The sequence below is a fragment of the Pristis pectinata genome, chromosome 8 (genome assembly GCF_009764475.1).
Source record: "Pristis pectinata isolate sPriPec2 chromosome 8, sPriPec2.1.pri, whole genome shotgun sequence".
In the NCBI taxonomy this organism is placed as follows: domain Eukaryota; kingdom Metazoa; phylum Chordata; class Chondrichthyes; order Rhinopristiformes; family Pristidae; genus Pristis; species Pristis pectinata.
In genome coordinates this window covers 37,439,448-37,454,122 of record NC_067412.1, presented here as the reverse complement: position 1 = coordinate 37,454,122, position 14,675 = coordinate 37,439,448, and the positions used below count along the sequence as shown (strand labels likewise).

General features: G+C 44.7%; 1 protein-coding gene across 1 annotated transcript; it reads left to right on the top strand.

Moving 5' to 3' along the window:
* The first annotated feature begins 3,488 nt into the window (after positions 1-3,488).
* On the top strand, positions 3,489-13,484 carry LOC127573412 (probable glutamate--tRNA ligase, mitochondrial). The gene is given in 11 exon segments (XM_052021612.1): positions 3,489-3,682; positions 5,615-5,770; positions 6,328-6,503; positions 6,505-6,518; positions 7,451-7,923; positions 8,771-8,879; positions 9,727-9,793; positions 9,795-9,881; positions 10,112-10,242; positions 10,924-11,062; positions 11,555-13,484. Coding segments are annotated over 11 exon segments (1,596 nt in total). The 5' UTR covers positions 3,489-3,522; the 3' UTR covers positions 11,639-13,484.
* Positions 13,485-14,675: the final 1,191 nt, after the last annotated feature.

The window sequence follows — 14,675 nt, the reverse complement described above, 5'->3', positions numbered from 1 at the left end:
CTTGATCACTAGGGACTGCCTAAGAGAAGAATCTGGGAAAGAGCAGTCAATTTAAGCAAAGTGAGAAAGGCATACAGTGATGGATAAAGTCCAGATAATCCAATTTTCTTATTTGTTGTTGTGGAACCAGAGGAGCCAACACACTCAATCACTGTTACACCACATCAAGAATGCTTACCATGCTATTTCGCGCCCGCACTTTGGCAAGTCCGACCACCTGGCTGTACTTCTACTCCCGATATATAGGCAGAGACTGAGGACCGCAGGACTAGTGGTGAGGACTGCAAAGGTATGGTCAAAGGAAGCAAAGGAACATTTACAGGACTGCTTTGAATTGGTGAACTGGACCATATTCAGGGATTCATCTTCGGATCTGAATGAGTATGCCATGGATGTCACCGACTTCATCAAGACCTGTGTGGATGAGTTTATGCTGTCGAGAACATACTGTGTTTTCTCAAACCGGAAGTCCTGGATGAACCAGGAGAGTTGCAGTCTGCTGAGGGCTAGATCTGTGGTATTCAAGGCTGGCGATCCAGAATCCTACAAGGAGTTCAGGTACAACCTATGGAAGGCCATCATGAGAACAAAAAGGTAATTCCGTGTGAAGTTAGAGACACAATAAGATGCATGACAGCTGTGGCAGGGTTTGTATGCCATTACTTCCTATAAGGCGAAACCTAACAGCATAAATGGCAGTGATGCTTCACTCCCCGATGAGCACAATGCCTTTTATGCATGCTTTGAAAGAGAGAATAACACTACACCTGTGCAAATTGCCACAGCGTCTGGTGACCCTGTGATCTCTGACTCAGAGGCCGACGTCAGAACATCCTTCAAGAGGGCAAACCCTCGCAAGGTGTCAGGCCCTTATGGTGTACCTGGCAGGGTACTGAAAATCTGTGCCAACCAACTAGTTGGAGTGTTCAAGGACATCTTCAGCCTCTCACTGCTGCAGTCAAAGGTTCCCACCTGCTTCAAAAGGGCAGCAATCATACCGGTGCCCAAGAAGAGCAGGGTGAACTGCCTCAATGACTATCGCCCAGTAGCACTCACATCTACTGTGATGAAGTGCTTTGAGAGGTTGGTCATGGCTAGAATTAACTCCTGCCTGAGCAAGGATGTGGACCCACTGCAATTTTCCTACAGCCACAACAGGTCTACAGCATAGACAATCTCACTGGCTCTCCATTTGGCTTTGGAGCACCTAAACAACAACAAAATGTATGTCAGGCTGCTGTTTATTGATTACAGCTCAGCGTTCAACACCATCATCCCCTTAGTACTAATCAACAAGCTTCAAAACTGGGCCTCTGTACCTCCCTCTGCAACTGGATCCTCAACTTCCTCATCAGGAGACCACAGTCAGTGCGGATTGGTAGTAACATCTCCTCCTCACTGACAATCAACACAGGTGCACCTCGAGGATATGTGCTTAGCCCACTGCTCTACTCTCTCTACACTCATGACTGTGTGGCCAGGCACACCTTAAAATACCATCTATAAATTCACCAATGACACCACTGTTGTTGGCAGAATCTCAGATGGTGATGAGGAGACGTACAGGAGTGAGATAGATCGGCTGGTTGAATGGTGTCGCAAAAACAACCTCGGACTCAGCATCAGTAAGATCAGGGAACTGATTGTGGATTTCAGGAAGGGGAGGTCAGGAGAATGCACACCAGTCTTCATTGAGGGGTCAGCGGTGGAAAGGGAGATCAGCTTCAAGTTCCTGGGCGTCAACATCTCAGAGGATCTATCTTGGGCCCAATACATTGATGCAATCATGAAGAAGGCAGGCCAGCGGCTCTACTTCATGAGGAGTTTGAGGAGATTTGGTATGTCACCAAAGACTCTTGCAAATTTCTACAGTTGTACGGTGGAGAGCATTCTGACCAGTTGCATCACCACTCGGTATGGAGGTTCCAATGCGCAGGATCAAAAGAGGCTGCAGATGGTTGTAGATTCAGCCAACTCCATCAAGGATACAACCCTCCCTGCCATCGAAGACATCTTCAAATGAGGCGGTGCCTCAAGAAGGCAGCATCCATCATTAAGGACCCTCACCATCCGGGACATGCCCTCTTCATGTTACTACCATCAGGGAGGAGGTACGGGAGTTTGAAGACCCACACTCACTATGTTTCAGGAACATCTTCCCCTCTGCCATCAGATTTCTGAACAGTCTATGAACCCATGAACTCTACCTCGTTATTCCTCTTTTGCACTATTTTTTTATTTTTGTAACTTGTAGAAATTTTTGTAACTTGTAACAAATTTCACGACATATGTCAGTGATAATAAACCTGATTCTGATGTGATATCAGCCAGGAGATTGTGGGTTAAATCCCCTAATCCTCTTCAAAGTAATATAATGGGATTTTATATGTCCACCTGAGGTTAGGTGGACCCTTGGTTTAATATCTCCTTGGAAAACCAGCATTTCTGATAGTGAAGGACTCCCAGTAATAATTGGAGATTGTCAGCTTAAATTTTTACGTTCAGTCCTCTGGTGTGGAACCTGAAGCCACAGCCTACTGACTCAGAGACATGAATGCAGCCTCCTGAGCCACAGATGACAAGATGTTTTGTACTTAATGGAAAGGATAGAGAACCATCTGGAGCTCCTTGGATCAACCCAGGAATCACCATGACAGGAAGGACACAAACCTCCAGCTTGGCATACCAAACAGGAAATAATCTGGGCCATGGGAATATTAAAACAAAACACTGTTGTTGTATACATTTGTGATTAAAAGCTCCCCAACCCCTTGGAATAGTGACTTGCAATGTGCTCCAATTTGCACAGAAAAATCTGAAGAACCTCTAAGTGTTGCACCTAGTCTGAAGCTCCAACACAAACATACCAATAGCTCTCTTTCCTTATTGCTCTCTCAATCTTCCATTCAAACATTTCAATCTTTCTCACCCACAACAGCAATCTCATTAGTTCGTTCAATCACACATCACTCAGTTTCCCTCGTTTTCGCTCCCTATGATGATTTCTTTCTCTTGCACTGCAGCTTTCACTCTCTCTCACAATCTCTCTCCTACTCTCTCACTTCTGACCATCTCACTCTCTTTCTTTCTGTCTCTCTCCTCGCCCTCCTTATCATCTGCTTACTCTTTCCCCTCACTTCCTCATTTACTTTTTCTCCTAATCTTCTCTCTCACTCGCCTTCACCCTCACAACCTCTCATTTTCTCCACGCCCTCACCCTGTCACTCTCTTTATTGGCGTCTCCCACATTTTCTCAATCTTTCTCTCTCACCGTTTCTCTCACTTTCACACTCTCTGCCCCACTCTTGGTTTGCCTCAAACTCTTTATCTTCCTTAAATTTTCCTAACTCTTTCTCTCACCGTGTCAGTCCCTTGCTGTCTCTCTCTCCCATTCTCACCTGCACTTTCTCAGTCAGCCTCCGGGGGGCGCTGTTTGTGACGTACCGCGGTCCTAAGCCCCGCCCCTTTCCGTGAGAGTGAACCGGAAGTTGCTGCTGAGCGCCGTGGAGGGGGAGTGTGGTTATGTGGCCGGGCGGGCTGTGCCGCCTCTGGCGGCTGCTGGGTTACCGATCCCGCGTCTTTGGGCCCGTGGCGAGCTGCAGGCCGGGCCTGTGCGGGTTGGCTTCCCGTGGGGAGGAAACCGGGAGCGGGGTGAGGGTGCGATTCGGGCCGAGCCCCACAGGTACCCGGTGTGCGGAGGGTAACGAGTGTCGCGGCTGCTAGTGTGAATGTTTGCTGGATATTCACGTTATCCAGACATGCTGTGCCTCGGAGTGAGCTGCAGTCCTTGTCCGCACTCTGAACCCACTGTCCACATGGAATTTGTATCTTTGTATAAACCTTGGCCAGGAATTCTGCTCCCCCACCCCACGTACTGCCCTTCTCTTTTCTAATTCTCCCTGGTCCACCACCCTCCCTGACCCTATACCTCTCTTCCCCTTCCCCTACACCTCTTCATTCCGCCTTCCTCATCGACCCCTAAAGGCTTTTTTGATCCCACCTTCCTCATTTCCTTCAGCTGCTCCCCTTGCCTCCATGGTTTTCTCCCCTCAACTATCTTTTCTTGATGATTCTATGTGGTACTGCTCTGTTTTCCTGTTAGCTTTCATTTTACCCGTGTGCCCTCTACTGCTTCCCTGCTAGGTGTTAAGCCTCAGTTGTAACTCCTTTAGAACACCCCTGCTGAAATAAAATGGATACAGTTAACCATTATTGTCTGTCACCCTGCCTATTCCCTCAACGTGGCTCTCATCTGCCAAGTTTTAAATCCAAATTGCATTGAGTTGAATGGAATAGGTTGGCCAACTAATTTATTTCTTCATTGAAAGATCAGGTGAAGACAGAAAACATTTTTTCCCTCGTGCACCTTGATCTGTCTGTCCTTGTTTACTATTCCAGAATCTAGATAACCCTCAGTTTTTCTGCACTGCAGAGTTCCTTTTTAACATCTGCCAATCATCTCTACTGTTGCCATTGTGTTTGTGAGTTTCTGGACAACTGTCTCAATTTACTCAAAACAAAACTTTTGACTTTGTTCTTGCCAACCACCCCCATTTTCAGTCTCCCATTCCTTTCCAAGCTATTGCTATCACTGTCTGTGCTGATCTTTTTCAGAACTCCATGTTTGAATCTCTCCAATCATATTTTCCTGCAGTCCTAGTACAGAATCGTATCTCATGTGACAGTCATATTACTCTATCCCTCCTCATCCTTTGACATGGTCATCTACACCCTCAGTTATCCATCTGGATGGGGCAACAATCATCAGGTTCCACTCTTCTCCAGCCATAGCTACAGAATCAACTACTTTGGCTTCTCTTACCATTATCTCTTGTGTCCCATTGAGGATCTCTCTTCAATCCCCTACTTAGCAATGTCATTCAAAATATCTCATATCAGTATATTGATGACACTTGCCCATCTCAGCCCCTCCACAGTTTCTAAATGATTGTACTGCTCGTCTGATGTGAGGTAATGCGCAGAGTTGTAGAGTGATACAGCATGGAAACAGGCACTCTGGGCCAGTGTGGCAACCAACCATTCCACACCACCCCCCCCCCCCCCCCCCCCAATATTTACAGAACAGAACAGGCCAATTACCTACTAATGTGCATGTCTTTTGTGAAATGGGAGGAAACTGGAGTGTTCAGAGAAAAACCTATGTGGTCACACGGTGACGAGCAAACTCCACACAGGCAGCACCCAAACTCAAGATTGGATACAGGTCTCTGGTGCTGTGAGGCAACAGCTTCACTAGCTGCATCACTGTGCCACAGAAGTGTCTGTCTCTACAGACTTGGGTTGTCCCAAATGTCTTTACAAAGTACTTTTGGAAGATGTGGTCTTTGGTATTTCCTTGCCATTAATTCCCTCCTTCTCCCTGGCAGCCATTCACAGTCTTGATCCGTATTTGACCCTGGAATGAGATGTGAAGCAAATATGCTCACTGATGAAGCACATTTTGATGCTTTACTATAAAGAGGAGTTTGATGTGGACTCTATACCAAGTCCGTGTGGCTAACGAGATTTCCCATACACTGCTTATGGTGCTGCTCAAAGGTGAAGCATAGAAGTTGTCCTTTTAAAATGCTCCTTCTCTTGCTTCCTTGACCAGGCTTCCTGCACCTGGGTGGACTCCGCACAGCTCTGTACAATTACATATTCGCCAAAAAACATGGAGGCCAGTTTATCCTTCGTATAGAAGATACTGATCAGAGCCGTCTTGTGCCTGGAGCAGCAGAAAATATTGAGGATGTACTGGAGTGGGCAGGTATTGTGTACAACTCTGCAGGGTATAATAGTCTCCCTTAGTATTAGGATCTCGGTTAAATCACTCTCCATCTCATATATCCCGCCCCAAGCATAAGCCTTTCAATTATATCAATCTCTCACACCCAACATAACACATCTTTTGTTTCACCACCTTGGGCCCTTAGTTACATCATTCTCTTTCTTACAAGCTGCTCTCGGTGTAAAATCCTGTTATATACTTGTACTATGTTGCAGTTAACCTTATATAATTGTACTACGTTGCACTTGACCTTGTATTAGAAGACTGTTCTATTGCACACCCTCAGTGTAAGTTTCACACATAATACTTTAATGTACTCCACCCTCATTGCAAGATTCTTAATTATAACAATGCTGTAAAGAACATAAGAGATAGAAGCAGGAGTGGACCTTTCAGTAATGAGCTTCTGCTCCATCGTTCAATGAGATCATGGCTCATCTTCTTCCACTTTCCTGCACTAATTCCTATCACCCTTTTTTTGATATTTACAAATCTATTAATCTCTGAATAGGGTCTTGATATCACTTGTTATGCAGGTATCCCCCCCGATGAAAGCCCACGACAAGGAGGCTCCTGTGGACCGTACCAGCAATCAGAGCGACTGGATCTGTACCTGAAGGCTGCTGAAACTCTAGTGAAGAGAAATGCTGCATATTATTGCTTTTGCACTCCCTCACGTCTGGAAACTACTGAAGAAGAAGCACTGAGAATGAGGCAGGACACCAAAGTAAGTTTGAAATGTGTGTTTCAACTGCTTCCATGTTGAAGCATGTGCCTTTCCTCCAGATAATGCCTTTAACAGTTTATATCAGTGCACATGATAGGTGTCCTTCAATGTGGACTCTCTACTTGCTGCATGAATGTATGCCCTGCCCCCTAATAAATTTAGAGGGCAATTATTTAAGAAAGATAGAAATTTCTACAGTGCCTCTCATGACCTTGAGATGTCCCAAGTTGGTTTACAGCCAACTGTAGTTATTGTTGTAATGTAGGAAGCACAACAGCTAATTTGTACTTAGCAAACTCCTACAAACAGTACTGAGGGGATGATAAGGAAATTTTAATTAGTGGTGGCAAAGGATCAGTATTGGCAGGGACGTGGAGAATCCTTTGCTTGAGTAGTGCCATGGAATCTTCTATATCTACTTGAACATTAATTAACTTGGATTAATATCTAATCCAAAAGGCTGATAGTGCAGGGCTGTGTCTTCAACAGTGGCAGTTCCCCTTCAACAAAGCAGCGCTCTCTCAGCACCCCTGGCAATGAAGCATTACTCCACTAGTTCTCCAACAGTGTAGTGTCCCTTAGTACTACCCTTCCACTGTTAACATTTCCTCAGTTCTTGCCCTCTAAATTTTATATATAATTTATTTTGTGTGTGTTGTTGTGTACATGCCTGTGATGCTGCTGCAAGCAAGTTTTTCATTGTACCTGTACCTAAGCATACTTATGTATATGATAATAAACTTGACTTGTCTTGACTATAACAGTGCAGTGCTCTCTCAGCACTGCCTCTCAAACAGTGATTTCCTCACTAATCCTCACTAAGTGCTCTCTCTGGGAAAGTTGTCCTGGATAACGTGCTCAAGTCTTTGGAATGGGACTTAAACCCACAGCCTTCAAACTCTTTGTGTAATATGAATACCCTCCATTTTCAGGTATGACAATCGATGTCGGCACCTTACTTCAAAACAGATTGAGGAAAGATTGGTACAAGGATGCCCATATGTTATCAGATTCCGCCTGGACGAGGGTACGGTGTCCTTTGAAGATCTGGTGTATGGACCAAACAGGATGGATCCAGCCAATGTGGAAGGAGACCCTGTCATCATTAAGACAGATGGGTTTCCAACCTATCACCTGGCAAATGTGGTTGATGACCATCACATGAATATCAGCCACGTTCTGCGGGGTACTGAGTGGCTTACCTCCACCGCCAAACATGTGTTGATGTACAGAGCCTTTGGCTGGGATCCACCAGTTTTTGCTCACCTTCCTCTCCTCTTGAACAAGGATGGCAGCAAGTTGTCTAAGCGTCAGAGCGATCTGTTCATTCAGAACTTTTCCCAGAATGGGTACCTGCCAGAGGCTTTACTTGACATTGTTACCAACTGTGGATCTGGCTTCTCAGGTATTGCGAATAGGGAAAGGGCTTTGTTCTATTTAGAGTACCATGTACATGGGACTGCAAATGGGCTGGGATATGTTAATGGAGGGCTGTGCAGAGTTTGGAGTGTGTCAAATACAGGACTGTAGTAACTTGAGCCTGTTGTAGGCATGTTTGTGTACAGGATGGATTGTGTGTTCACAGGTTTGCCATATTATGGACATACTGGGGTATGCTGTATACAGGGTATGAGCAGTAGAAATAATAGTAGCAGGGACTTATCCTTCTGGGTGCTCACCATGAGGATCAGTGAACAGAGCCACAGCGAGAAGTTGGGAGAACAAGGAATCAAAATGCAAGTGAACTGGAAATTATCACTAATCTGGAAAGGGTGCAGAAAAGATTCACAAGGATGTTACCGAGGCTGAAGGGCTTGAGTATAAGGAGAGGCAGGATAGTTTGGGACTTCTCTCCTTGGAGTGAAGAGGCTGAAGGGTAACGTTGTAGAGGTATATAAAGGGGCATAAATGAGGTGAATGGTCACAGTCTTTTTCGCAGGGTAGGGGAGTCTGGAAACTAGAGAGCATAGGTTTAAGGTGAGAGGGGAAAGATTTAAGAGGGACCTGAGGGGCAACTTTTTCCCACACAGAGGGTGGTGCGTATATGGAAAGAGCTGCCAGAGTAAGCTGTAGAGGTGGGTACAGTTACACTGTCTGAAAGACAGTTTGACGGTACATGGATAGATTTGGAGGGATATGGGCCAAAAGGAGGCAATGGGACTAGCTCAGGTAGACAACTTGGTCGGCATGGAAGAGTTGGGCTGAAAGGGCTTGTTCCCATGCAGTATGGCTCTGACTCTTTGTGTTTACAGGAAATCGCCCTGGTCGAACCCTGGAAGAATTGGTAAGTGAGTTTGATGTGACCAGGATCACAACTCACTCTGCACTCTTGGACATTGACAAGCTGCCAGAGTTCAACAGGTACGTAAGTATCCAAGTGTGAGCACACCAGTGTATATGTACTAATATACCAGAGCCATCCTGTACTGTGGTGAATGTCAACACTAGGAGTGTATTTAATCTTTGCTCTATCAGTTTGCATTCTTAACTTTAAAATATTTAAGCCTCTGATATAGTTCTAATGATACTCCCAGTGCGGTGCTGAGGGATACAACTTTAAATGGAGGCACTAGCAGTCTAAATAGGAGGGTGTCAAATATTCCATTGCAGTGTTTGAAGAAATGCAGGGAAGTTCTCCTGTGTCCTGGTTAGTTGCTGTTTATTGGATTGACTGTCCAGCACTGAAGTGCTTTGATGGTGTGATAAGATGCAGTGGAGAAGCAAGTTCCTTATTGCTGAGCTATTCAGACCTTAACTGTCCCAAGGCGATTCCCAGTCTGTCCTGAATCAGCCAATTTCGCTGGGGTGCTACAGGTAGTCTCAGCATCCTTGGTTTTAAGAGAGTAAAAATCAGCCAGGGCTGAACTGATTGGCATGCAATACTTCCCACAGAATAAGTTGTGGTCAATGAATGAGTTGGATTGCTGGGTTCACATATAAGGCATGTTTTTTAAGGAAATGGAGGGGTAGAGAGCTAGTGCTAATAGGCGAGATGTGGAAGAAATGGAGGCAAGGAGAGAAAGGATGCTGTTGGTGTTTACAAGTGTAAACCTGTGAGTCAGTGCACAGGTGTGCATAGCATTGACAGGATCTTCTCCAGCTGGGAATGGGTAGGTGTATTACAGTACAGCCAAGTGATTTGGATATGTGACTCTCGTTGACTGAATTTGTCCATTCAGATCCTGTCCATCCACGTCTTATTTGGCAGAATTCACCTATTTCGCCACATCGAGGATAGTAGCTCAAGGCAGCAGTTGGTGACAGAGCTGCAAAACACTGGTAGAGAAGGTGTACAAGGAAAAGCTGCCAGAGGGTGAGGCCCTGTGCAAAGACTATGTGGAACGGGTGCTGGTACACCGGAAGGTAGGAGCAATACTGAAATTCATTCTCAGTTTCAGCCCTGTTCTAAGGCTCAGTAACCACGGCTTAGGATATGTTATCTGCTGTTGTGAGTAGTGGCAGTATCAACTACCCACTGGGAGATTGATACTATCACCAAAAGATTATGTGGTTTGGAAGGAGAAAGCAGCTGAAACCTCAGTTAATGAACTATAAGACATAACCATAAAATTATGTATTTAACACACTGGCAGGGGCACATCACTTCTTTGCTGGACCTACTAAAGCCAGCCTACTCTTACCTGTGGATCCGCCCTCCTGTGCCACGAGAGCAGATGGAGGATCTGACAACAGATGGAGAGAAGATCTGCAGCATGGTGATAAGGTAAGTATCTGCCTCCCTGACCCTCCCCATCCCTGCCACCTGTTCATTCTCCTCTCTTGTCCTCTCATTTTGATATTTCCACCTGTCCTCTTGTCTCACCCTTTCCCATTTACCCTTGCCCTTTCCCCTTTTACCCCTCCACACTCAAGCTGTTGCCCCTGCTGACCTGCCACACTACCCTCTTTCCCCTTGCAGTCCCTCTCATTGCTTAGTCCTCCCCTCTCAACCCCTAGCTCACCCCTATGGCCTCATTTCCCCATTGTCCTCCTGTCTTATCTGTCCCCCCCTTTTGCCCCTGCTGCCCTTGGCTTCGGCCTGCCATCGCCCTCCCTCTGTTCCCTGCCCACTGGTTCTTGGTCCTCCTTTACCTCGCCCTGTCCTCCTTCATCTCACCCTGCCCTCCTGTCACTTTCAGCCCTCCCTTCTTGTCCCCACTGCACCCTTTTTCCTCGTACATCCCTCCCCCCTTTCTGTGTTCTGTTACCCTTCCCTAGTGCACCTCCCTCTTTGCCCAAACTCTTGCTCTCCTTGAGATCCACCGTGGCTTTTCACATTTCTTGCACTAACCAACACTCCTCTCTGCATTCCTCACACCCCTACCCTCTATTTTTCTCCAGTTCTGTTACTTTGAAACTTAATCCTACAATGAATTAATTAGAACTTTGCTGCCTTGGATTCCAGCCTATACCAGAACTGGCCAGATGTTAATGGGACCCCAGCAGAACTGAACTCAGAACTGAGATCATTACAGATGCAGTTCACAACTACCAAGTACAGTGTCATGATGAAGCTCCTTCGACTGGCTCTCAGCGGGCAGCAGGTAGGGAGCATGGAGATTAATGGTACCAGTGAAGAGGGATCAATTACTTGTGGAGCCTGCTGGGGTTATTTCCTCTTAAGTGGAGCATGCTCAGGGGAGATAAATTTTGAAAGGTTTTCTTAGACTGGTAAGGGAAACACTATTTTCACTGCTGAAAAATTCGGTTTCCAGAAGAGAGAGATTTGTTAATTGGAAGAACAGCTGATGGGAAGATAACACATTGTCTTGCTACCATATGAAATTTGCAGGGGTATGACTGGCAGCAGGTGATTGGGACTAATTAGAGAGCTCTTTCAAAGACACTGCACAGAAATAGTGGGCCAAATGCTTTCCCTTCTTGCCATGGGCTTGTGTTATTTTAAGATGGTGCCCATTGCTGGTGCTGTGGAAGTGATCTATTTCTGCTTGGAGTATTATGGAGCTAAAATTGCAATATTTTAATGTTCATCCTTTGTTTTTTGAGGATCTGATAGTATTTTGCTTTCTCCACAGCAAGGACCGAGTGTAGCTGAAATGATGCTGTCCTTGGGACCTAAAGAAGTGTGTGAGCGACTGCAGCGAGTGATCATCCATTGAGCACAGGTGGCTTCCTACCACCTGTACACTTGAGAGGTCATGCATGGTGTGTCCATCAATTTGTATGGACATGCTTCACTGCTGACAGAACATCCAGGAAAGGAAAATGTGAATGTTCAGACATTTTATACTGCTGGGTAGATCTACCTGGTGTAATGAGAACTTCCATAAATGGTGCTGCTTTGTGATTACAGCCCTCAGGTCCAATTGGATGGAGTCGAGCAAGGAAGGGAAAGGCTTCCATCCCCGCAGGGTTTTCTCTGTGTTACTCCTGCTCCAGGAGGAGTTTCAAATTCATGACTGCAGGACCACATGCAGCTTTTGGGGCTTTGATCGTCTGATGACCAAGAACATAAACCCACTTGCTCCAAGGACTATTGGTATCAATGGATTTACAGCCAAGACATAGGCCATTTAATGCAGGTGTTCTGTGCTCCCACACCAGCCTCCTGCTTCACCTTGCCCTTTCTGTATTTCATTCTTTTCTCCCTCATGTGTTCCTCTTAAATACATCAGTACTATTCCCAAAGAGTAGCACAATCCTATACATACTTTGAGTAAAGAAACGTCTCTTGAATTACGGGATTTATAATAAATATATTTTATAATTTAATCTTATATTTATCTCTTTTGTTTTGGTCTCACTCTTCCCACTAGTGGAAATACTTTCTCCGCAGGTACCTTGTCAAAACTAATTAACCCAGGCAGTCCCGGTTGCATAAGGGTTTCTTTTCCTGATAATTGTCCATAAGTAAATTTCCCTGTAGGTCAGAAACATCAATTTTCTATAGTAGTCCATATCAGATTGCTCTATGTACACTTGCTACAATTCTTTCATTTCATTGAATAATCACCCTAGTACTACCCATAATTAAATTAATGGAATGTATATGTGTCCAGTCATTAATGAATACCATGAAATATCATTATTACTACTAGCTTTAAAAATGTATGGGCGAATTGATGTAAAGTTGGATTTCTGTAGGTCAGGTCATCTGTAACATGGGAAGCCCCTGTATTTTCAAGGACTTGAATAAGGTCAATGCTGTGGGCTTCCCTTTTCTAGAGCAAAGAGTCCCAGGTTGATCAGCCTACTTGTTAGTTACACCCCTTCAGGCATAAACAACATGAGAATTAATGAGAAACTGGAATAAGTTTTATAGACTGTCTTTGATGGCATGGATCAAGGACTCATGGCAAATGAGAGTCTGAACAACAATATCAATTCAAATGCACACTATCTGTTCAGTCCCTTAATGGAAATATTCTTTGTTGTACTATTTCTTGTTCTACCTCCTGGCAATAAATCATGAAATGCAGTAAAATGGTCAATAATAATGTGTACAATACCTAGTTAAACGGTGGCACTAGATTTGCTGCCTCTGCATTTGGTAATCTGAAGGCTAGCACCAGCAAAATGACCATAAACAAATCAAACTGGCTCACCAATGTCTTTCTGACAAGCAACTCCAGTAAAATCTTCCGGTCACAAAACATTGGTGGTAGTTTGACTAGCCTTGCTCACATTTCCTGAATAAACATGCATCTAAATTTGAAAGTAAAAAAATAGCAGATGCTGGAAATCTGAAATAAAAAGGGACAAAATTGCTGGAAACACTCAGCATGTCAGGCAGCACCTGTGGAAAGAGAATCAGTTAATGTTTTAGGTCAAAGACTCTATCAGAATTGACGAAGGGTACCAGACCTGAAACATTAACTGTTTCCCTTTCCACAGAAGCTGTTTGGTCTGCTGGGTGTTTAAAGCATTTTCTGTTTTTATATGACTTAATTTCTCCAGTTGGGTATTTAAATAAAAGAAAGTGTCCTTTGAATAAATGTTGCCATGATCTGCAGTTGCTTTAATATTCAGGACTGGTTGGGGGGGGGGGGGGGGGGTGGGAATTGTTTTTTATAGGGCAAATATTGTGGAATGGAATGAATTGAAATGAAATATGCTGGAAATATGTGACCTCTAAGAGAGAAGCTAGTAAATAGTGACAGTTACTGCCATTTGCTTGGCTTTCTTACCCTTCTGACCCCCATGGTGAAATATCTTCCTCCTCACTTGTTAGCATATCTTTGCTCTTTCAGACACTGCTGAGTATCTTCAGCATAATTTCCTTTCATAATTGTGTGGCATATCCCGGAATTTCTGATCCTACTGTTTTTGTCAATCTGTCTTAGGCTTGGTTTCAGTTTCTACCTTTTTATGACAATCTTCCTGTTGTGCTCTCTCAGGTTGCCAGTATCCCTGTGGTTCTTCCCTTTTTATCATAGTTTCTCATTTATTGGCTTCTCTCTCTCTTTATCTGCATATGTGTTTGGTATTTCTTTTTGTATAAAGCCTTGCTCTCTGAATTTTTGTAATTCTCTGTCACTCTTTGACTCCAGGACTGTCTTTTGCACATTTAACAAATTACTGTGTAGAGTGGTTACTTAGTTGTTAGTTAGCAGTACCCTTAATCAGCTTCGAAAGTGCCTTTCTGTTTTTGTATCTCTCCTCTGTCCTTTTTTCCCTTCCTCATAGCCTCCCCCACTCTTTTTATCATTAAATGTCTATGTCTGATCTTTAATATAGTAAAATACCCCAAACCTCTGCAGGACTGTTATCAAACCTGCATGCAAACAGAAACTGAAACGGGAGGATCCGGTACAGAGAGTCGTGCAGTGCTGGTCTGAGGATGCAGATGAGCTCCTACATGACTGGTTTGAGACAGTGGACTGGTCCATGTTCAAAGACTCAGCTGCCAGCCTTGATAAGTATGCCACCACCATCACAGACTTTATAAGCAAGTGTGTGGAGGACTGTGTACCAAAGAAGACAATACAGGTGTTCCCAAACAGGAAACCATGGATGAACCAGGAGATCCACTCCCGACTGAAGGCGAGGACTGCTGTACACAAATCTGGTGATCCTGATCTGTACAAGAGATCGAGGTATGACCTTCGAAAAGCTATCAGGGATGCCAAGAGACAATACCAACTCAAGATAGAGTCCCTGACCAGCCGCCAGTTATGGCAGGGCTTACATGCCATA